This window comes from Chiroxiphia lanceolata, chromosome 12, assembly GCF_009829145.1.
Source record: "Chiroxiphia lanceolata isolate bChiLan1 chromosome 12, bChiLan1.pri, whole genome shotgun sequence".
In the NCBI taxonomy this organism is placed as follows: Eukaryota; Metazoa; Chordata; class Aves; order Passeriformes; family Pipridae; genus Chiroxiphia; species Chiroxiphia lanceolata.
Genome location: NC_045648.1, coordinates 18538336 through 18562571, shown reverse-complemented (window position 1 = coordinate 18562571; position 24236 = coordinate 18538336). Strand labels below are relative to the sequence as shown.

The window sequence follows — 24236 nt, the reverse complement described above, 5'->3', positions numbered from 1 at the left end:
CTGACTTCTTGGGCTCATTTAACCAATGTAGCCATACATCATTTAATCCATAGAGATGAAAATGTGTTTCTTCAGCTGAAATTACCAGAGATGGTGATGTGCTGACAACTTGTGCTCTTAACTTTTGTTACAGAAAGAGACTGCCTTCTGCAGCTAAATAGGGATAGTAAATTTGAAATGCATTCACTTTTTAAAAAAGTTCTTGGTACTGCACACCCCCCTGCTGGCTGCTTTACGTGGATTATAATCACATTTCACATCCTTTTTTTTTTTTAATGTTTTCCTCTTCTGTGTTGTGTGTGAAAAGCCCACACAAACAACAGGGAAAACTGACTGACAGCCTTGGGGAAGCAGTGGAACTCTGCAAAATGCTGCCAGGTACCCAGAGCAAACTAACTGAAACAACAGGAAACAAGCAATTATTTTTAGTCAATATATGTTTTAATAGGAGCCAAAAGGATTCTGACAGATGTGGGATTTTTGAAACAAGATGGTATCCCAGCCACAGATGATGTTCTACTTCTTGCTGAAAGGTTGAGTTTAGATGCCACTTCTCACTTCTCAGTGACTGATGTGGTCCACTGGAAATTTCAAAAACATCAGAGGGTGATGCAGCCTCCACAAAGCCTTTCTTTGGAAGAGGCAGCTGTCTTTGGCTCACTTCCCTGGATGGGAACTCTAAGGCAGAGTTCTACAACCAAAGCAAGGAGGAATTCACTGCCTCTGGCCACACCACCCTTAAAAGTGGTGTGGGCCTTCTCATGGACCACAAAGCCTTTGTAAACAATCTCCAAAGGGATTTAAAATCAAAGCAACTACCACCACCTGGTGCTGACCACCCGGGCCAGCTGAGAGCTGGGCCTGTCGTAGCTGCAGGGCCTCTTTGGGCTTTACCAGGACCTACAGGAATGGTGGAGGGCTGAGGTGGCCAGAGGCATCAGTCAGCCAGAGACAGCCTGTGCTGTGCCCCTGTCACCAGCTGCTCCCCTGCTGCTGTACCTGGCACTGAGGAACTGCTGCAGGGCCTGTTCAGGAACAGCCTGTCTGGGAGCACTGGGATCTGGGGCTGGGTGACCCTCCTTATCTGAAGAAGGCAGAGAGGAGACAGAAGGCCTGAGCTGCAGCTCAGCAGCTTAAGAATTAGGTTATGCAGGTACCATCCTGGTATCCTGGCGTGAAGAAAACTTCAGAAACCCAGCTTCAGGATATGGATTCTCAGCTAAATCCCATCTGAGCTGTGTGAGCTGCAAAAAAACAAATTAGAAATTCAGACAGATGGAAACCTCTCAAAAATGTGTGCTATTTTGTTTCCTAAAAGGATTTTGACAGGTTATTTAAAGCTATACATCCTACTACCATCTCTGCCTGGTCTTTGAGGAGCAATTCAAAATGAACTCATTAAAGGTTTGTGTTTCAGCATGGGAAATGCAGAGTGGCCATTTTGCATTTCTGTCAGCAGCAGACAGCAACAAACAAGTGTAAAGCTGTGTTTAGGTCAAAAAGAAATCAGTGCCTGGCCCCCATGATGGTCTATATGGACGTGATGGCTACTTTTAAGTGGGAAAAGATATCTATTTGTAGCTCCTCTAATGCATGTGCAGCACCCAGCATTATTGTTGGGTATGTGGCTACCTGCTGGGAACTTTGAGAGGAGACTGGGCAGTTGTATTTCACACTGTGGAGTTCTCATGGAATGCTGCAGGCATCAGGAAGGAGTGAGTGCTTCTGCATGGGTATCTGCAGCTGCTAAAAAACCTTTATCTCCAGAATGTGGCAAGTACATGAAATGGAAGTATTTGATTCAGAAAGGAGATCTGTAGATGGGTAAGTCTGAAGTTCAAACATTCGCCTCATAGAAGGTTAACAAAGCTTTGCAGTTTTAGTTGGGATTTTTAATTGTAGCCAACAACAAAAGCTCCAAACCCCCTGAAAAATGTGTGCAGGCTTGTCTTCCCTTGAAGCAGGGCAGGGAGAGGCTGACCTGAGAGATTTGTTTCTTCTTCTGCAGTAAAGCTGGGCATTTAGAGAGATTTTCTGTGGCTCCTGAGAATGTTTCTAACCTATCCCAGAAAGCCAGGGCAGGAACCTGATGACTGTACCTACAGCCACACCCTTTACACAGGAATTCTGTTCTCAGCTGCCCTGGGAGCTGCTGTCTGTACCTGCAGCACGGCGAGGAGGGACAGTGGCACCACAGAGGGACAGGGAGACTGGAGCCCCAGTCTGTGTGAAATGCTGGCCTGCAGCTTAGCGTGGTGGCAAAACAGGCCCTTTTGATCACGTTTCTGGGGCTATTCTGGGAGATGCTTTTTGGGCTGCTGCTGAATTGGAGCTGGAGCTCGCTGTCTCTGGCCACCATTCTCCTGTCCCTCATGGCACGCTGTGCTCTGCCAGTGGAACCGCACATACAGTCACTCCCTAACCCAGTTCTGTCACAGTGATGCAGGTTTGGGTAGGTATTTTTTTAATATGGGAAAAGCAGCCTCCAGGCCAGGTTCCCTGGCTCAACTTCCATTACAATAATGGCGTGTGACATTCATATTATGCTCTGCTCGAGTGTGTGTGATCAGCTCGTGATTGGACTTAATGCCTCTGTAAATAAAAAAACCCCACAGAACAAAAAGCATGATAGTCCCTCAGAAATCTGGCTGATTCCTGGAAGAGTTAACTCATTTAGAAACCTTTTAGTGTGCCATATTGATTACATGGATGTGTTCAGAGCAGCTGTGGATATTGCAGTAACAATGAACCGAGGCAGTTTATCAGCACATCAATTATTTTACTGGTATAAAAAGGAGCTTTAATTGTACTAATGATGATGGGCTCAATCTTATGTTGAAGCTATCTGGCTATCACGAAATTATCTCTCAATGAGCTCATCTGTTTTGTAAGCAAGAAACTCATAATCTCATAGAATGGAAGATGTTCTGGCTATTTATAGTCACTGATTTTATTTGTAGGGAATATCATGACTTCACAAGTGCAGTGGCACTAATCTCCCTGGTAAAGCATTTATCCTAATCTAAAGGGAGCTGTTTGCTACAGAGCCAGCCGTGTACTTAAAAGGGCCATTGAACACATTTGCAACACTGGCTCTCGTTTGCCTGTAAAGTAGCAGGTGAATCAGTGTGTCCTGAATGCACAGCAGCCCAGAGCCAGGCTGCTCCTGAAAATGAGACAGGGAGACAGAGAAGAAGAGATTCCTCCCCAAAATGGCTGCAAGCAGCCGACATGAATGTGGGCAACAGCACATGAGCAGCTGAGAATGTGCTGCAGCCTTCTGGCTGCTGGAGGGCTGCAGGGGTGGGTTTTTAATCCTTCTCAGTTAAAAAGCAGAATGCTCTTTGTACACCCTGGACACTGAGAGAGTTTACTTTTTCTTGGGTATTTCCTACCCTGTTCCAAACTAGCTAGTCTGGGCTAGCTTTTAGTACTGAGCCTTATGGAATTGCTTTTGGCACCTGCTCCCAAGGGAAGAAAGTACCTGTTTGCAGAGATCACTGAGGACCATGGAGCTGGAGTGTATCTCCAGGAGATCAAACATGTTCCCAGCTGAGCCAAATGGAGAATGAGTTAATCAGAAAGCAAGGGTGGAGTGAAGTTTCTGCAGTGTTCAGGTCTGAGAGGAGCAGGGAACCAGCAGAGCTCACTGCTGGGATGGGAAAGGAGCCTGTGGAGGTGAGACCTGCTTGAACTAGAGTTTAATTAGGAATTCCACAGGTGCTCCAGTCTTCAGCAGGATGTGGAGCCAACCCCATAGGACAGGTTGTGGGTGCAGGGAACTGTGCCAGGGCTGTGAGGGCTCTGCAGGGAGGGAGTGTGGGTTCACTGCTACTTTACTTCCTACCTGGCATTTGTTTTCTTGCCTTGCTGCTGCAGCCCCCCTCAGATACCAGCAGACTCCTGGGCTGCAGCTGTGCCTGAAAGGATAGTGCAGCCCTGAGTCTGAATTTAGTTTTTCTCCTTGAAATCTGCAGGTATAGAGAGTGGAGCAGTGTTCTTCACTTGCATTCCACCTGGTCCTGGGCTCAGTGGCTCCACAAAGACAAGCAGATTTGTACACGAGGTACGTACAGGATAAACTGGGAGCACGTCGGTTGAAAAGGCCAGATGTAATAGTGTTCCTTTAAGTCATAATCCTTCATGTAATATCATACTTAGTCGTCATAGAAACCATGGCATCACTAAGACTTACAGCTCTTGATCCAGCAAAACAGTTGAGCACTTGCTTTTAATATAAAGTATGTGCTTAAATTCTAACTCTTTCTATGGCACTGCTTGTATGCCTGGAGCTAAGCTTACACATCAGTTTTTTTCCTGTGTGAGAGTGATGTGGCCCAGTAAAACCTTTAGTTGCTTTGGTTAAGCCAAACCAGTGTGTGTGTTTCACAGTCATAAAAATTACTGGCACAGGAACGGCCTAAAGAGAGTCCAGGCAGAAGTTTTTAAGAGGATATGCTGGCAAACTAATGCTTGATTAGATCCCATCACTGTCTCTGCTTCTGCAACCTGAAAAAGCATTAGAATAATGCTTTTCATAGTTTGTTCCAGTACTTAGGACACTGGACAGCTCTTAATTATCTTGACTGTATGAGAAGAATAATTTTTTTCTGACTCTAGAAATTATAGAAGTTTGATCATAATTTCCAGCAGAAATATTCATGCTCCCAAATTAAATAACCAACTTAATATAACTCTTCAGAAGGCATTTTGTATTTTTCTCAGTTCCTGGATTAAGTATTTAAGAATTTCTGATTTAATTTTAAGGTATGTTTTAACACCCAAAGTGCTAAGAAAAGTGTGAAAATATCCTTATGTCTTAAGAAAACCAAAAAAAAAAAAAAAGGGTGACAAACTAAGAAACACTACATGTGTTTTAGTTTGAGGATCTAGGGGTTTTAAAACTTCTTTTAGCTGAGTCCACAATTTGTGAAATTTGAACAGGTGTCAGTGTTGAATATCCAACTCCTGTTGCAAATGCATTTGAAAGATAATGAGATGTTTTACATGTTGGCCTCATTCAAGGCCTGCTGGACTCAGTGGGCAGGTTCCCACTGGAGGTCAGTGGGCTGTTTATCAGAATTAGGTGGTTTAGCCTATGTATTCCCAGTTTATAATTCATATTTGGTGTCATGAGAGATGTGGGTTAATGCTTTGACTAATTTCAGCAGTTGATAACTGGCTACACATCTGTTGTAGCTGTTCTAGAAGGTCAGACATTTGCATCTGCTCTGGGTTTGTGCTGAGGAGACCTGTTCCATAGAACTTCAACAGCTGGAGGGGGTAGCAACTCCACAGTGAACTCAGTGCATTTGTAATGCTTTCTGCCAGCAGGGTGTGGGGGGGAAATAAGATCCCAAACACATAAGCTGTCGTGAAAATAAAAGCAGAAGGTTAATAAAGGTTAATAAAGGTGGCTGAGTCATAATTCGCTTCCAATTCAGAGAATGCTTGTGGACAAATCTTCCTGCTGTTTGCTGAGCTCCACCAGCTGGTAAATGACTGTGTGTTTCTAAAAGCCCTTCCTGTAAAAAGTTAATATTTTGTGAAGGGAAAAATGATTTTAAAACCTTCCTGGCTAATTTCCTTACCTGGAGAGGAAGGCATAAGCCTTTGTCCAACTTCAAAGAAAAATTGATGGGTGTGCCATTGATTTTGCTGATTTCAGAGCACCTGGACAAAAAGACAGAATCTCATCCCTAAAAACATTTTATTAAATAGTGTGATTGACACGAAGAATGAATAAGAATTTATGGTCAGCCATAAATGTGGCAGCAGGCCCCCGGAGGGATATTTCCCGTATTAGCTGTTAATATTCCTGTATAACTGTAATTAATTCCGGCAGGGAACAGGCAGGGATGGGGACAGAGAATCCCTGTTGTCCTGCAGGGCGCGCTCCCGGCGCCGGAGGGCGCTTTGTGCTCAGGAGACGCCGGGCAGGTGAGGAGACACCTGGGGCAGGAGCAGACACACCTGGGGCAGGAGCAGACACACCTGGGGCAGGTGAGGAGACACCTGGGGCAGGAGCAGACACACCTGGGGCAGGAGCAGACACACCTGGGGCACCTGCGGTGGGACCATGCCGGACACACCGGGACAGGCCCGGCTCACAAACAGCCTCTGATCAGCACTTCTTCCCTCCAGATCACCTCATCCAGCCGTGCCCCCCTGAAACCACAGCCTTGGCCCTTCTCCACCTTGGGCCACCCTTGTCCCCGCTCATTGGCCACTCTTGGCAGCTCTTCTGGGCTATGGCACTGCTTCCTCAGGGATTTCTAGAGGGTTTCCTGCCACAGTGGGCCAACATTCAGGTTATGTTTTCCTCTTCGTGGCTTAATTTCATTTTTCTTTCTTCTTCTCTATATCAGTGCTAAATAATCATAGAATCATAGAACCACTTGGGTTAGAAAAGACCTCTGAGATCATCAAGTCCAACCCTTGATCCAACCCCGCCGTGGTTCCCAGCCCATGGCACTGATGCCACATCCAGTTTCATCTTAAAAACCTCCAGGGATGGACAATCCACCCCCTCCCTGAGCAGCCCATTCCAATGGCTGATCACTCTCTCTGTAAAAAAATTTTCCTAATATTCAACCTAAACCTCTCCTGGCACAGCTCAAGACTGTGCCCTCTTGTCCTACTGCTGCTTCCTGGGAGAAGAGACCAACCCCCCCCGGCTCCCCCCTCCTGTCAGGGAGTTGCAGAGAGTGAGGAGGTCTCCCCTGAGCCTCCTCTTCTCCAGGCTGAACAGCCCCAGCTCCCTCAGCCTCTCCTCACAGCACTTGTGCTCCAGTCCCTTCCCCAGCCTCGCTGCTCTTCTCTGCCCCTGCTCCAGCCCCTCCATGTCCTTCCTGAGCTGAGGGCCCAGAGCTGGACACAGCACTCCAGGGGTGGCCTCACCAGCACTGAGTCCAGGGGCAGAATCACCGCCCTGCTCCTGCTGCCACACTGTTCCTGATCCAGGCCAGGATCCATTGGCCTTCTTGGCCACCTGGGCACACTCTGGCTCCTCTTCAGCTTCCTGTCCATCCACACTCCCAGCTCCCTTTCTGTCTGACTGCTCTCCAGCCACTCTGACCCCAGACTGTGGGGCTACCAGGGGTGGTTGTGGCCAAAGTGCAGGACCCAGCACTTGGCCTGCTTGAACCTCATCCCATTTGAATCAGCCCATGGATCCAGCTTGGCCAGGTCCCTCTGAAGCAAGATCCCTTGCTTAGGGCTTAGTGCTCGTAGCCTGCAGATCTGGGGAGGCAGAGCACAGATGCAGGACTGTGCAACCCCAGGTACTATTGGTTATATGATACAACCATGTGCTAATGCAGGGAGGGGATTATAAAGATCCATTAACTCCTTCCCTCCAGCCCTGTTCCTCTCCTTCTGTCCCTGTGGGAGGATAGTGTATTCCTATTTGACTACCCCTTAGTTAAAACTGTTTCTATGAGACTGGTTCTTCAAGCCAGATAAATCTTCCTCAGCCAGATAGAGGACAAGTTAAGACTCTTGTCTAGAAAAAAAAAATCACCCTGGTGAGTGTGTTGCCACACTCTGCATTCTTGCAGGTGTCACATTCTGTGTTGTTCTGAGGTGGCTCAGAGTTGTGCCTGAGGCTAAAGGGAGGGCAAGCCAGGGCTGGGACTGGGGTGTGTAAAGGAGTATCCTAATGGACATTGGCTGCATCTGAGAATCCAGCTCTGCTGTTTAGTCCTACTAAGTCTCATGTCAGAAACCTGTCCTCCAAGTGCCACACTTTGCTCTGATTTTTGGTAATTTTCTGCCAAGATCACAGTTGTTCTAGGTAAGGAACACAATAAAATCTACCAGGGTAGATTCTGAAACCAGAATCTACAGCATCTGCTCTGTCTCCCCTGGCCAAAACAGGTGGTGAATGTGGGTGGAAATATGGAGAATCCTGTGGAAAGTAACAAGTGTGGAGGCATGGGGAGGAACTGGGAAAGGGTGAGGGGGATTATAGAATGAGCCCAAGTGGGATACAGTGAGATGGTGAAATAAAAATGCAATTTGTAGGAAACCAGGATTCACTAGATTTGTGGTTTGTAGATCAAGGAGTTAGTTTTTTTACTGATTTTTCTCCACCTCTTGGGATTATTTCCTTGTCCTCACTGCTATTCAAAATGTCTCTCTCTGTAATCAGATAATTTCATCAATTACAGTCTCTTCTAAATCACAGTGAAAGTCTTGATCTCAACTCTAACACAGCACTACCACGATCCATTTTAAACATATTAAGTACCTCTTCCTGCTCAGTAATTTGCTATTTTTATTCCTTGTTCACAATTTTTCAGCCAGTTCTCAAGTTATGTGGGTGCTGTTATGTCAAAAGAGGTGTGAATTAATGTTATATTCAGACTTTTGTGATGCAGTCTTTCAAACATTTTTTTAAAACCGAGTATATTGGTTCTGTTACTTCCCTTTTACTCACTGATGTTGTAAGCCTATAGGAGGTTCCCTTCCTTATAAACTGCAGTTTATAAGGAGTCTGTTATCCTTCATCTGTTTTAGCAGCTTTTTGTGCTTAGAATTTGCTTCTAGCAGGAAAAGAGTCAGGTTTACAGAATGGTAATTTCTGGGGTCATTCTTTTCTGAGGTTTGGTCTTGCATTTGAGTCTGAGACTGCTGTTTTCCGTGACTTCTTCTCACTCATTCTGAGAAAAGATGACTTCAAGTCATCCATCTTTGTAATGGAAAAAAAAGTCTTATATTTTCTGTCCTTTCACCCATAAAGATACATGGGTTAGTTTTCCAGATGTACTTCACCACCCTTTTTCCCCAGTGTTGTATCTACCAAGCTCAATTTTCTGTATTTGATATTTAAAAGTTACTAGATGCAGAGTATGTAAAAAAATCCCATACCAGGGCTTGGTAGATCTTGACTTAGGGACACTTACGACCTCCAAATCAGCCAAAGATGGAAACCCACTGATCTACCTCACCAGTCTGACCTTCCCCACATATGAGGTGAGGCTGCATCCTGTGCCTGGTTTGGAGTGATCCTGTGCCTCGTTAGTGTTTGTGCAGGACCAGAGTGTGTTGAGGGTTTGAACAGGGACAGTACAGTCACAGGCACCGCTTTCTTTCCCAAAATCTAAACTTACCTACAAAAAGAGATAAATTAGACTAAATGAGAAGCCCTGGATGGTTGTTGAGATGCATTTGATTTGCGTTTTCCATGCTAAGGGACGTGGTGATTTCTGCCTGTGCTTGCAGAACCTGAAACAATGCCTCTGACCTGCCCAGTTCATCTCAGTGCCTGCCAACTCAGATGCCTCGTGCTGATATTTTAAATATAGACAAAGTTAACTACTGCACTGCCTATCCAAATAAGAAATCAGAAGGGAGATGAAGGGGCTGTGCATTCAGCTGTGGTTAGGATTGCATCTCAGCACTGTGAGCACTTGACCTGAGGATCTGCCCATTTCCCTGCCTCCCCCTCCAGCCAGAAATGTGTTTAGCAGGACTGAACCTGGACCTGACCTCTGCTCCTGTACATCCCCTTTAAGCTTCTGTGAAGGCAAGGGGAGATGAGCTTGCTGAGCCCTATAAGGCTTATGCTCTGTGGACCCCAAGGAAAGGTGCAAGTCCTAAAGAGTCCAGGGAAGGCGTGTTGTTACTCTCTGAACAGCTCCATGAAGTCACCTCTTCCCTTACCCAGCTGGGTTCGAAAAAATGATACCACATTTTGCTTTTTTGTCTAGCCTGTGTTATTTTATTAAATGGAGTGCCTCAGATATGGCTCCTTATTGCTTTCAGAGATGTGTTTTTCATCTGGTTTAAAGAAGCTGTGTGAGCCATAAAGGAGAGCACCGGGAATATTTCCTCATTGTGCCTTTTAAAGTATGCACAGGGAGTTTGGTTTCTGATGTGTTTGTAGAGTGGATTCTAATCCCCACCTGCAGCATTGCAAGACTCTGATTAACATGGCTTTGCTCTCCTGTGGCACCTTTCTTCTAATAAATTAAGTCTCACAACTTTCATACAGAAAAAAACCACACCTTTGCCCTCGCTTTGCAGACACTATTCACCTTTTGGCTGCTCAGAAATACACACTTTTCAGTCATATATATATAAGTATAGCCAGAACTACAAATCCACAAACAGTAATGAAATTTTCACCAACAGGTTATTGCTGTTTCCTTTATAGGATTACAAACACTCCTCAGTGGCTACGAAAAAACACTCCAAAGAAGGGACCTACTTTACTCAGTTGCTGACAGCCACAGGGGTGGACTCAGGAGAACTGTGGCTGAAAACTGCTCTCTGACCATCCTGGGTAAAATCATGCTACATTTCTTTTTTTTTTTTTTTAATGTTAAATCCATAGCCATAGCATTTGAGTGGCTGCAGACATCTCCTTGACACGTACCCCTGAACATCTTGGCAACGATATCCCTGTCTGTCCAAAGCTGCCCTAGGATAGATTGGTTTTGAAATGCCATTCCTTAAATGTTAAAGCCTTTAAAAGTATAGGTGGCTGAGGAACTAAGCAATCCCATGCCCACTGCATACCATGCTTCTTGAAACTGCATTGTCCAGCCATTCCATCAGCTTTTATGCACTGATGTATGTTTTTTCTCAAATGCTTTGAGGGTGACTTCGTTATTGAAGCAATGACTTCAGTGTTGTGAGCTCAGAAGATGATGTGAAAGCCTGGCTTTGGCAAGCAAGACAGCTTGACTTGTATCTTGGTAAAGCAGGACCCTCTTAAATCTTTCTGCCTTTGCCCAATGGTTCAGGTAAGATTCCTGTCTTATCCTTCTCTTTATGGGTGTTAGGTATTATTTGTCTTTTCTACTCTCAGGTTCTGCTGCTACCTGTGAAAAAGTTCAAGTGTCTGTTCTACCCCGGGATCAGCTATTATCAAACTGCATCATCTATCATTAAAATCAATTTACACTTCCTCCCACCCAGCTCATTAACTTTACCCTTTACTTTCTCTGTCTGATGAGCTTTAGGGTTACAAAAGATCTGGGCCTTCCCTACTGCTGAAATGGCAGTGCCTGGAAAGTGCTATCAGAAACAGAAAGAGCCTTTCTAGGGGCAGGGCTGTAAATGAGAGAAGTGAGGTCAAAACCAAACCCATAAACCATTCTCAGAGGGACAAATCAACCCACTGCTAGGCACAAACACTCAACTGGAATGTACAGGAGCTTCACTGGGGGTAGAGCTGGAAATAAAGCAAGCCTAGAAAAGGCATTCACAGGAAGAAAAGGACTAATATAAACTGATATTCATCTGTGCTCTTAAGAAGCCTTTCTTTAAGCCCCTAACAACTATTCATCAAAGCCCATTCATCCTACATTTCAGTTCACGTCCTTCTTAGTGGGTCATCCTGAGCTCATCTTTCCTTCAGTTCCCTTTGCCCCTTGCTGCTGGCTTTGTGTCTCACCAGGGACATGCCTACCTGATTTGTTGGAGACAGGGCTGGCACTACAAGCTAATAGGAAAGACAACTTTGGTCTAGACTGTTTGCCTCCTTGTTCCTTGCCAGTTCCACCCAAGAATGCAATGAGGAATCTGCTGGTGTTTTTTTATTATAACTCTCAGAGATCTTCTCATCAGAAGATGTAAATGCAGGAAGAAAGGTAGAAAAAAAAGGCCATATAGATTAAGGGAACTTAAGAGCATCTGTAACTACTGGAATCTGATACAGTGCTCCCAAGGGTCTTTACCAAGATTCATTTCCTTTATTACCTTGAGCTGTCAGGTCCTCCCCTGTGTGCAATCATTCTGGTCTTTGAGAAACTCAGGATTTCCTGAGTCATCTTATGACCAAGGTGAGATTCATGTCAAAGTCCCATGGCAAGTCCCTGAAGAACGAACCAGGAATGAGTCAGACATGACAAACAGCTCTTTACACCCCTGGAGTGCCTCTGAATTCCAGAGAGGAGACAGGCCCAATGTGTTCTCAAGGGCTTATCACAGAAACTAATTCACAGGCGAAGTTGCAGCTTGCACAATGCCTACTAAATACAGAGAAGTGCAGCAGAATTCAGAGGAGTGGTGGCTGTGCAGCTGCATGTTGCTTCTTGAAGCCTGCAACAAAAAGGCAGAATGAAGGAGCTGGGGAAAGTTGTAGACAAGACGTAAATAATACATGGCTTGCAGGACACACTCAGCCAGTCAAACAATTTGTTTGGCCTGCCAGATGCTCAGGAAACTGTTTGATCAGTGCTGAGAGAGGTTCCCATGGCTTCCACCAGCTTGCCAGCGAGTGCAGGCGGGGCATCCCCTCAGCCAGCACCTCTCAGCTGCACGGCTGCCAAAAAAAATGCCCTGTCACAGTCAGTGGAGAGGCAGAGGAGAGGGAAGACAGATGAGGAGCCAAGGAGGATGGAAGACCAGAGACAATGATGGAAGCATGGTAAGGTGTGACAAAAGGTGCAGTTTGAACTTGCTAAGCCTTCCCAGCTGAAGCTGCAGTGGGGCGTTCCAGGCCAAAATCCCATCGTACGAGGGAAAGAGGGCTGAGTCACCAAACTCATTCCTCTGCTGTTTCATGCATCTCATCATGTAACACCTGACAAAGTCTGCTTTGTTTGGTTTTGTCTCTGGTGTTCCCATAGAGAGGTTCTTCCAGGCCCTCCCTTTTCTAATAGGTATAGTCATCTTCTGCTGTTTATTTATAGGTAGTTTGCCCTTATGCTAAATCTCCCCTTACCCCTCAAAGTTCTTGGCCCTGCCTGTTGATGTATTGACAGACAACAGCCATATCCATTCTGTCTTCACTTTGCAGGCTGTACAGTCTAAGCTACACACAGTTCAGCCCATCTAGGAAAGCTGAGTTGCAAACACTGTATAATCGGAATTTAAAATGATACCTAAAAAAAACTTTCTGGTATCTTTCATTCAGAGCATCTAACCAGTGTCAATCCTTCCTGACTCCTTTTGTAGCAAAGGGTGTTCTTTGCAGCTCTCTTTGCTGGAAGAATAGGATTTCAAGCCCACAAATCAGTGAGACTTCCATCTGCTTGGAGTTGAGCATGTGCATAACTGTTTCTCTGGATGAAGATTAGAGTTCTCACTGCGTGACAAGATTCAGCTTGTGGTTTGTGAAATGCTGCCAGTTTGTCTGGAGTTAAAGATTTATATAAAATATCAATTAAAAAAAGGCAATTATCTATTTCAGGTTTATGTGTGTACTGCATTAATTAAAAGCTGGTTGGGAAACAGGACAGACACGGTGCAACACCATTGCTTGTATCACACTTTATGCCATGTGAGAGCTGATCCATGTTCCCAAAGAGCTGACAACAATCTATTGGCAAAACCAAGATGGGAAGGGACAAATAAAGGTGCAGAAATGATGTTTCCAGTGTGAGGAAGAGGCAGCATCTCTTGATCTCTGAATGTAGCAAGTATTCACTTTATTTTCATGCTTTATGATGTATGGGGATAAAATGTTGTACAATTATAGAGGAGCTTCAATGGAACTGTAACAATTTTCCTTGGCCTCTGTCCTGCTGATTTCCAGCCTGCAACGACCAAACCCAGATTTTACTTGTATGGATCTGCCAGAAATATCAGGACAGGAATTCCTCTCTTATGTCGACTGACCCCGAGGAGCGCTGGAGGACTGGCAGGGCTCCGGGACGACAAGGGCAAACCCAAGCTGCAGGTTTTTTCTCAGCAAAACAGAAGCGCGATGAGGAAGCAGGACAGAGGGAGCCTCGCCTGGCTGGGCGGTGGGAGGGCAGGACGGAGCGGTGCCCGGGGCAGAGCGGTCGGAGGGCAGGATGGAGCGCAGGACGGAGCGGTGCCGGGGCAGGGCGGTGGGAGGGCAGGACGGAGCGCAGGACGGAGCGGTGCCCGGGGCAGAGCGGTCGGAGGGCAGGACGGAGCGGTGCCCGGGGCAGGGCGGGCGGTGGGAGGGCAGGACGGAGCGGTGCCGGGGCAGGGCGGTGGGAGGGCAGGACGGAGCGCAGGACGGAGCGGTGCCCGGGGCAGGGCGGTGGGAGGGCAGGACGGAGCGCAGGACGGAGCGGTGCCCGGGGCAGAGCGGTCGGAGGGCAGGACGGAGCGGTGCCCGGGGCAGGGCGGTGGGAGGGCAGGACGGAGCGCAGGACGGAGCGGTGCCCGGGGCAGGGCGGGCGGGGCCGGGGCGGAGCGCGGCCGGGGCGCGGGGCCGGGCTATGGGCGGAGGGCAGGGCGAAGGCGGGGCGGTGGCGCGGCTGGCCCGGCCCGCCGGGAGGGAGCGGAGGGAAGGGGAACGCGCTGCGCTGTTGCCCTTTTAAGCGAGCGAGCGGGCGCGGGAGGCCGGTACAAAGGGAGCTCCGCCGTGCCCCGCCGGCTGGGGCTGCCCCGGCCCCGCCATCTTCCGCCCCGCAGGCGCGGCCGGGGCCAGGGTCGGGCCGGCCCAGGCGGAGGGAGGCGGCGGCAGCGCAGGCCCGGGCCCGGAGATGAGGCCAGGATGTCGGTGTCAGGGCTCAAGGCCGAGCTGAAGTTCCTCGAGTCCATCTTCGACAAGGACCACGAGCGCTTCCGCATCGTCTCCTGGAAGCTGGACGAGCTCCACTGCCAGTTCGTGCTGCTGCCGCCGCCGCCGGGCTCCAGCCCGCAGCCGCCGCCGCCGCTCACCATCCACTGCAACATCACGGTGCGGGGGCCGCGCGGGGCGGGCAGGGCCGGGCACGGCCCGCCCTCGCCATTGTCCGCGGGGCGCGGGGAGGGGGCGCAGCCCCGCGGGGGTGACTCAGCACGGGGGGGCCGGGGCCGCTCCCGCGGGGCTCCGAGCGCCCTCCCCGCCGCCACCGCAACAAAAGTTACAGCGGCCGGGCGGCCCCGGCCTCTCCTCCGGGGGATCCTCCGGGAGATCCGGGTGCGGGGGCAGGACGCGGGGCCTGGGGCTGGAACAAAGGGGCTCCGAGCCCCGGGGGGTGACGGGCAGAGCTGCCGGGCCCCGCTGCCGCCCCGTCCCTCGCGGGGCGCCGGGAGCGTTTCCCCCGAGCCCTGGCGGGGGCGGGCGCGGCTCCGAGTGCGCCACACGGCCCGGCCTGGCCGGGCGGGGCAGCCCGGGGGCCCTGGGACGGCGGGGGTGTGAGGGGCGACACTGACCCCTGTGAGGGGCGACACTGACCCCTGTGAGGGGCGACACTGACCCCTGTGAGGGGCGACACTGACCCCTGTGAGGGGTGACACTGACCCGCTCTGCCGCCGAGGGGCTGCGTTACCGTAGCGGTGCCCTCAGAACTGTGAGGGGGCACGAGCAGCCTCCACCCTGAGGGACTGATACCTCCAGAGGGCTTTGGCTCTTCTCTTTGCTGTGTTTGTCTTTTTGTTTTTGGTTTTGGTTTTTTTTTTTCTTCCCTTAAAGAATAAAACGTTCGGTGGTGTTGTGACATGGTAAAAATACTCTGGTTTTTCTAGAAGTTTAAGGCCTAAACTTGCCAGAAGACTTGAGTATATTGGCGTCTGTGAGTCATGTACAGGAAAGTGCTGGAGGTTCATTTTTATTGAGCTGATTGTAGTTATAAGTGAATTTATATGCCTTATTTAGCTGAAAAACTTGGGGGGAAACCAGCATGTTTGGGTTTGAGGAAGATACTGCTTTTATGTCTTTGCATGAAAGTTTCAAACAGCATGGAGGTAGAAACATTCATGTAAGTGTGAACATTTCAGTACTGGAAGATGAAAATGTGTGTGCAAACCAGGCAAATCAAGTAATAATCCTGATCAGATTCTCACTTACCTTAAAGTAACTTTATGAAGTTAAAGGGGACTTGTTAAGCAGACCTTTCAGGTTTCACAGTTAACTGTCATGAGAAGTCAGTTTTGCGGTCGTGGGACAGGTGTTTTACTGGATACTTGTGAGACGTAAGATGTTTTTTATGGTAAAATAAACAAGATGGTTCCGTGTTCTTGTTTTCAGACATGACCCATCAGATGATGGACTGCATGACTTCCTATGAATATTTTTTATTCAGTAGGAAGTGGTGTGTTGCTGAGAAGTCTGGCTGTTTCTTTCCACACAACATTATCTGTTTCATAAATCTCCCTCTAAACGGTGAAGTGAAAGGTTTGATGATTGTGCACCCTCAGTTGCCAGATGAATTTGATGGGTTATTTCTTCTTTGTCAAGTGACAGCTAACAGGGAAGCCAGTAGTAAGTAAGACCTGAAGTTGTGTCTGGGATTTGTGCTGTGGTGTTTATCTACTGAGACTGCTGCTGTTGTAACTACTTTTGATAACAATTCTTACCTTGAAAAGAAAATGCCCACTTACCTGTAGGCCTTTGGTTGAGGAGTGTCTGAGCAAGCCAGAAACAACTTAGGTCACTGTTGTCATATTTGTGTATTAGTGAGGGAACAGTGTCTGCAATCTGTTTTTACAGTCACTTGTCCCAAAGGTCAGGAGGTCTTTCACGTGCCATTAGAATTGTGGCATATGTACTTGCAAAAAGAACAGGAAAAGTGCTGGTTTTGAACCTTAGAGCTGAGACTTCTGCTTTGCTGAAAGGCCGTGTCTGAGTTTCTTGAAACTTCTGTTTCAGAGTTGTCTGTGAGCAACTTGGTGCTTTCCAGTGTTGACTAATTTGGGGCTCTTTGAGGCAGGTGTTAAAAATAACTGGCAGAGGGCAATCTGAGATACAGAAGTTGCTCCCTTGAAACAAATGGGCAGCAGGTGACAGAGCCAAGAAGAGAAAGCTCATCTCTGGGCTTCTGTCCTAGTTTTTTGACACAAATGTTAGAATTCTAAGTGTGGCGAGAGTGATTGGGTTTTTTTCTCCCCCTCCCCACTGAATGGAGTCTCTTGGCTCTGACTCCTAATTGCCTCCAGGTTTTGGGGTTTTTTTGTAGGTACTGTAAACTAGAAAAGCATAAGTCTTGTTTACTGTGCTTCAGTGGTTCTGTGGGTGCTGTGGGAACTAGAACTTCAAATACTAGTAGCATGGAAGAGCTGGTAAGGCTGTAAAGTTGTTGGTAAATATGTTTTCTTGGGGAGACTCACTCTTCTGAGTCAGAAGCTGCTATCTTAGTGCTCTGGATTTGCAGAGCAAATATGTAACTTTAGCTGTTTGCTTCTTTTAACCAGTTTAACCCCTACAATACTGATCCAGCTGGGGTATTTCCCTTACTCAGCAAAAGCATACAGTGGATTGTGTCTCGACTCTCAAGAATCCTGTCAAGGGAAAGAGTAAGCACAAAGCTTCATAATTTCACTTTTCTTCTTCATGGTTCTGTTTAGATACCTCAATATTTCACCTAAAATGAAAGCTGTCTAGGAGTGAGTAGAGATGCTGAAGTTACTGGATGGAGAAATGGCTGATAGGGAAGGAATTTAAGTCTGAAAAGAGATCTGATAACTAAGTTGTTCTGATATTCCCAATGGACCTCTCTCTGTTTTCCAGTTGAGAGAGTGAAGGCAGAGGGAAGAGGGAACATTCTCCTGGAGAAGTGAGGGAGAATATCTGCTTAGGAACTGTGTGGATCTCCACAAGTTTCCTAGACTAAAATTCACATTTTAATTAGAAGTCTGCCCTGGCGTTTCTCACTGGTGATTGTTTCTGCAATACGAGTTTGTAGAACTGTCAAAGTTCAGTATTAGCTGGAGCATCCTAGGGATAGCCTACCTGTGACACTGAACACTGCTTGAAATTAAAGCAGGATACATTTTATTTGACAGCTCTTCTGTTTTATAGAATGGCAGGCAAACTTTGTCCAAACCTGTCCTTCACTATTTCTGGTAGTGACCCATATTGGAGCTTACATGGTTAATCAGATTATTTTAAAAGAGGCACTTGAGGGTGGAGTCATCCCTGTCAGAAACATTGCTGCTTATTCCTGAGAACTGTCTAATTATTGAACTTGTTCAGGCTGTGTACCTTCACATTCCCATTTTGTTATGCCAGCAGCAGTGTCTCCATTTGGAGTTTTATTTCTGTTTTTCTCAGGTTTCCTTTTTATTTGACAGGACTATTCCAGTTGATCAAGTTCAATGAGCCTGGTCCTGTTCTGTGTGGTTTTTGAAATAGTATCAAAATTGTGGCCTTACTTAAAGGAGTGTGTTTATTGATCATGACTTTAGGTAAAGTGTCCTTCAGTGCAGTCTTTAGTTTCAGTTTGGTACCTTATCAGACTTAGGTCATAGTTTTGCCATGGGTGTGTTAGAATTATTCTACACCCAAGTTTTTTCCTTATTATGGCAACAAAAAGCACTGGTTTGGACTACTGTAAAACATTTCCCATTTTTTATATCATCTCTTCAGATGAGGAACTGGATATAAGTATCTCCCCACACACAAAATTACTACTGAAATTCTGTGTCCTCGGGTAACACTTGCAGGTAGAAGGGATTTTGTGCCACCTGTGAGTGGGAGCAGTTGCCCCAAACAGATGCAGGGCTGGGCTGTGCAGTGATACCCTTCACACAGCAGTGATTCAGTTCAGATGATGTGGCTGACTCAGTGAACTCCTGCCTCTCTGCTGGGAAGAACGATCTTCTGCTTCCCCTGAAAAACACCCTGCTGCTAAATCGGAGTTAGGAGCTGCTGTGAAAGGCTTGAAGAGGTTGCTGTCTGCAGATTACTGCAATTGAGGGGAGAAGACTTTATTTTCACTTCTAAACCAGGATGGATGAAAAGGTGTTACCTGTGAAGCTTTGACAAGTTGGGTATATACAGAAAGTGAGTGTATTAGAACATGCCACAGGTCTTCAAAGACATGAGATTTTAATATTAAACTCACTCCTAGTAATGCCTGGTAACCTCTTAGAAAGATTATATATTTGTACACAGAAGCAACCACATAATGAATGAGGTATTCAGTTCCAACCTCAGACTCTTTTTAATTGATTTTTTTTTTTTAAATCACTAGACATTCTGTAGTGAGGTTGAGACCTTTGTTTTGCACCATGTGGATACCAGGGTTGTATAAAAGCACACGTAGATTTGTCTTGATAATATGTAGGTTTTTGGCTAGAATTAGATATGCTTGGTCATCTAAAAAAGGCACTCATGCAACTATTTTCAAACATAACTTATGCAATAGAAATTGAGACATTTAATGTTGTTTTATTTAGCAAACCAAAATTAAACAAAAAAAATTACTGAAAGAGTGAAGATTTTAATTTCTCCTTCTATGCCAAGACTGTAATTGGAAAAAGAATATTGTAAAAAAGAGTCTTTTGCGTCTGGAAGACAGGACCCTTCTGACATTACAGCCTGGTTGTGTGATGTGTGAAAGGCTGTAACTAAAACTTCAGGACTTTGCAGACAGTTCCTCTCTACAATGTATGAAGTGCTTCTAAAATATCCTAGAAAGTCACAATGGGGGGCTTCAAATAGAAGGGCTGGCTTATGTTGAGTCTTCAGTGTAGAGCAGATCGTGCTTATTTCCAGTGGGTTACTCATGTGAGCTCATGATACAGTAGGTTCAGAACTGGGACTGTTGTGGTCCTTGAAAGAGCTCTCTGTGCACTTTGATAATGAAAAGAATTAAAAGTTTTGCAGGAAGAATAAATTCACTCCACATGCTTCCTCGTGTGAACTGTTCAGGAGCCTTTGTGTGTTGATGACTCGATAACCTCAGCGTGAATTGAAAATCACAGTTGTTAGGAAGAACAAAGTGTGGTGGTGTCCTGTGCACTCTGTAATGCTGCTGTTGCTCGCAGCCCAACAAAGGCTGTGTGCCATGTGAGGTGGCCAAAATTGAGTTTACTGGATTAAGGACCTGGCTGCCATGTAAAAATTCTTTCCTGAGTTAGTGCTGACCTGGACCCTGTCCCAGTCTGGTTCAGTGCGTGGCTGCACAAACAGCTGTCCCGGCACAACGGAGGGCACAGGGGGAGCCTGAATCCAGCAGTGCCAGCACAGCCTGAATCCAGCAGTGCCAGCACAGCCTGAATCCAGCAGTGCCAGCACAGCCTGAATCCAGCAGTGCCAGCACAGCCCTTGGGGGCACTTGGGGCCACTCCCGGGTGCAGCACCCGAGGTGACATCGGGCCCCTGGGCCTCCACCACTGTCTGTTTGTTACTGTGACAGCTGGACCAGACTTAACTGTCAGTAGTTTGTTTACTTGTAAAATCTAATTCCTTCCAGGAGACTGGAAGATGTAAAGATGGAGACAGTTCTCTGAATCATATTATTATTATTAGAAAAGAAAAAGAGTGAGTAAAATTTCTAGGTAGGCACAAGTGCTTGTAGAAGCTGACTAGCAGAAATGAGCACTGTTTTATTTACCTCAGTGTGGACTGTGGTTCAGTAGTCAGGTTGTTTGCCTTTGTGTAGTTTTGAAAGGTTATAAACCCTGAATTCCTGGCTGAAGTTGAATATTAGGTTGGGTTTTTTCCCTTTAAGTTATGAATGGTGGTGTTCTGTTTTGGAGAGACATGATAGTTGATGATTTAGTATGCGTTCCACTGTGTTTCTTCAGCTGCAAACTCTGTAGGAGAAACGAAAATGACCTTTCACCACCTCCTAGAAGACAACTGGAAAATTAAATGACTGATTATAGTAAGGAGAGGCTATTTAACGTTTAGATCTTCAATCAGCCTGCCTGTTTGCAGTGCACTTGAAGCTAATATGATCTTTGATGGAAACAAGCATACCAGTTAGTGTATGTCTTACTGATTTCTTGCTTCCAGCTGTAATCTCTTAAGTGTGGTATGAAAATAATGACCTCGCATGTGTTTTCTTTTTTATCTCTTGCATACAAGACATCCTGGTGTATTAAGTACTGCAGAGCAGCTAATATATGATGTCTGAAGATTTAGTATGAACTGTATTCTCCTTTCTCTCAGACCTTGTAATTTTTTGCCCCCTCTGAGAGAGAGTTCAGTACAACTGCAGATCTTGGAATAGCTTCTTCAGTGTGTATTTAGAAAGGCAGGAGCATAAGCTCTGTCAAAACTTGTATAGTGGCATTAGAGAAAAATCAAAGCGTTCCTGAGCAGTGGTGTACAAGATACCACAGGCTTCCTTCAATTTTTGAAGTAGGAAATAACTGTGGTAAGAGTTGTGGTATTCAACTTATTAATGGTAAACACTGGTTGAATGCTGTGGTACTGAAATTTGGGGGGGGGGGGGACAAAGTTCCATGTAAATGGCTCCAATGTGAAGGCCTGTGGCAGAGCAGCATCAGGGCAGCTGAGAGGGGAGAGCTGGGCTTGGTGACTGGGCTGCTGTCAGGTGGAAGGGCAGGAGGGCAGCAGGACCTCCCCTGGCCCTGGGTGAGCCTGAAAAAACCCCTGTGTGTGTCTGCAGGTGTGTCTGGAGCACAGCAATTCTGCAAAGGGAAAAGGTGGAAAAGAGGAAAGTTATTCTCAGAGAGGGGGAAAGGGCACGGATGGAAGGGGTTGCTGAGTGATTTGAACAGCTGAAAGATGTAAATTGCTGAAGTTAAACAGAATGAAGGAGAAGCCTGGATTTTTTGGGTGACAGCAGTAGTGGTATCAGACTTTGCATGCTGAGGAATAACAGCAGTGATTAAAGGTGAGGGCAGGTCTGCAAGGAAGTTTTTTATCAAGTTCAGTTGGGGAGAAAGGGATGTGTCACAACTTAGTTATAACCAGTTCTTCAGTCCTAGCCATACTAGAAGCCATTTCTTGCTACTCTGGCTTTGTGACACTGATGTTGATGATACCTTTTCAGAATGTACTCCTCTGTATAGTTGCAGAAGTAGGTAATTAATAACTCTTGATGGCTAGAACGAGTTGATAATTTGTTTCAGTTAATTAGACTTCTGCAGGAATTTGGGCACATAAGACACTGTGCTTCTAGTAAAGAAGGAGTATTGGAGAATCGGATTTGCAAAATACCTTTCCCTTTAGTTCGTGTGGGTAGCTCTCATTAGGTAAAGCGTTGCCAGCTTGAGTGCACATGTAATGTGTGTGTTAGAGAACCCCTTGTGCCTGAGGGCTCCCAACCAGCCAGCCTCTGACAACTGCAAAGATGAGGGGACAAGCACACAGTGGGGTTTTTGTGTGTGAGGAGCAGGACAGCTTGATCCCACTGCTGTGAGGTGCTGTGGTGAAACCCTGGGTGTCATCTCAGCTCCACAGCCATCTTCCCAGTCAGCAAGTCACTTGTTTGGAGCGATGCTGTGTGCTTTGCTCAGTTTTCAGCGTGGATGATCTGTGAGTTTGTTGCTGTTAATATTGGCAAAGCAGTGTTCCTTAGCTCGCTGAGCTGGGTTGGCCCTCAGCAACAGTTTACATTTTCAGAGACTACACACTGCTCTTGAACAACTGTCACTTGCTGTGCTGTTAGTGAAATGGGGCCTGGGTTGTGTTTGAGCAGCAGTACAGTAACGTTTGGGGGATTTTACTTTGGGTCCATACAAAAGTGTTGGGAGTGTTTGTTTTCTCTCTGAATTGCTTTGAGTGGAGAGATGGCATGCTGCATTGTGACGATGACCTGGAGAGTAAAATGTTACTTCACAGTGATGATCAGTAACTGTTCTATCAGAAAAGTGCCTCCTCTTCCTTTTTTACTCAAAATTCCTATTTTAATTGTGTAGTTATGTTACAATGGACAAGTAGCCTTCTGCCTTTTTTTTTTTTTTTTTTGGTAAGGGGAGAGGATGAGGTTGTGGCAACTGATAGGAGAGTCTGATAAACCTGTATTTCCAAGGGTCACACAGAGTTCCATGGAGCTGAACTGGCAGCTGTGACACTTGGTGTAGATTAAACAGTTTGAACAATGACTGGCAGTAAAGATGTGACTGAAAGAACTTGGCCATAAGAAATGTAAGAACTACGATGCCACATCTGCATTTGTGTTTGTGACCATTTGAAGTGATGATTTGTGCCTTTGCTACTTTGGTTGTAGATGTTTTGACTTCTTCTCAGGTAACGATGTTTGAGCACTGACAGATGTGTGTAGCTGGATAGAGAGATGTGGAAGTAAAACACAAAAGCAGCTTAGATTATTTCACAGCATTTGAAATTATTGGCCTCTTCTATGTGCCTGTTTGAAAGCAGCATTTGCTTAAATTTTCAGGTTTGTTTTTTTTTTTTTTTCTCAAAACATTATTTTCTATCTTGGATGTACACAAAGTAAAAAAGTTAAAGATTCCATAATAATTTCAAGAGAATTCCACAGGCTTGGGTTGAACAAGTGAATTGGTGCAGATGAAGCTGGCGATTACAAACTGCTTGGGTTTTGGAATAGTTCGTATATAAGTGAATTGCCATTGAAATGCTGTCCCTGTTGATACTTCAGTTCTGCTGTGGTCATCTTATGAAGACTGGCACTCGCAGATGCTGCTGGATCTGTGTATGGCAAACAGTATTTCTCAGTCTGAGCCTTGAGCTCCTGTAGGGATGTGCTGCTGTCCGTGGGCACTGGTGCAGGAATTGGCTGCAGAAGGTGCAGTGTCAGAGCACTGCTCCTGTGCCTGAAGCCTGACTGGGCAGGAGGGCAGTGCCTTTGCCCTGCCCAGAGGGAGGTTGGGAAGACAAAAAGGATCTGTAGAACCATTCTGTGTTCTCTTTACAAACATCCTGGTTACCTTCATGGTAGCCTTCTGCAATCAGTAGAACTTGTTTGTACAGAGAGCTGTATTTTTGTTTGGGACAGTCTGTGGTTGCAGAGGGATTTTACCTCTGGGGTTTGTCATGGCCTTCCTGCTCCATGAGGCACAGCCTTTGCCTCTCCCATCTCTAGCATGGCTGTATTTAATAACCTACACAGTTCTAGAACAAGGTACTCTGCTGCACTTGCCCCGTTCCCTGGAGTGTGTGTGGGAGGAGCAAAGCCTGACCCTGTTGGTTGAATGCTCTCCTGAAGGTTTTGGCTTCTGCAGCGCTGAGTGTGTTAGAGACCCGCCACAGAACAGGGTTATGGGATTCTTTCACCTTCCTCCTGCAAAGGTGCATGATTACTAAGCTCTTGCAGTTCCAGGGATCCAACCAAAGCATGATGCTTCACCTGGGATTGGCTTGTATAGGCTGTAACTGTCCCAACAGCCATTAAACTTGGAGTAGAACTGCAGTGATTTTGTATGTTGAAGAGAGAGACTTATTTCAGGCAGTTGAATTTGGTGCCTGACCAAATTGGACAGCAGTTGGAACAATTGCCCTCATGGATCTGAGCATGTCAGGCTTTAGGGAGAGTGGAAGAAAAGTAAAACAAATCCAAGCTTGCTTTCTGTGGCTTAGAAACAGTTAAAGATCTCTATTTAACTGAATTCTAGTGAATAAATGATGTCCTGCTGTTTAAATGGATTGGACAAGTTAATAGTATGTTATATACTATTTTATAATTCAAAAGGAAAAGCAGGTT

The 24236-nt window shown here is 46.3% G+C and overlaps 1 protein-coding gene and 2 long non-coding RNA genes across 8 annotated transcripts in view; 2 read left to right on the top strand and 1 right to left on the bottom strand.

Moving 5' to 3' along the window:
* Positions 1 to 456: 456 nt before the first annotated feature.
* Positions 457 to 4107, bottom strand: LOC116792589. Of its 2 annotated transcripts, none has more exons than XR_004359193.1 (3): positions 3848 to 4107; positions 3485 to 3670; positions 457 to 1244 (listed from the first exon to the last, which is right to left on the bottom strand). It is a non-coding gene; the product is annotated as an uncharacterized LOC116792589 (long non-coding RNA). The 2 variants fall into 2 exon arrangements; XR_004359194.1 differs by having other exon boundaries at positions 3485 to 3552.
* LOC116792588 lies at positions 3931 to 13679 on the top strand. Of its 2 annotated transcripts, none has more exons than XR_004359191.1 (4): positions 3931 to 4066; positions 10160 to 10288; positions 10605 to 10751; positions 13145 to 13679. It is a non-coding gene; the product is annotated as an uncharacterized LOC116792588 (long non-coding RNA). The 2 variants fall into 2 exon arrangements; XR_004359192.1 differs by lacking the exon at positions 3931 to 4066 and adding an exon at positions 4180 to 4241.
* A 555-nt stretch (positions 13680 to 14234) lies between these two features.
* UBE2Q2 (ubiquitin conjugating enzyme E2 Q2) overlaps positions 14235 to 24236 on the top strand; it is a 47603-nt gene continuing 37601 nt past the window's right edge. Inside the window, exons 1-2 of one of the 4 annotated variants that reach the window (XM_032699637.1) lie at positions 15165 to 15614; positions 17047 to 17148. In XM_032699637.1, coding sequence (XP_032555528.1) covers positions 15537 to 15614; positions 17047 to 17148 — 180 coding nt within the window. In that variant the 5' untranslated portion in view covers positions 15165 to 15536. Of the gene's footprint in view, positions 14612 to 15164; positions 15615 to 17046; positions 17149 to 24236 lie in introns of those variants that run through there. The other 3 variants (XM_032699636.1, XM_032699638.1, XM_032699639.1) reach the window with 3 other exon arrangements.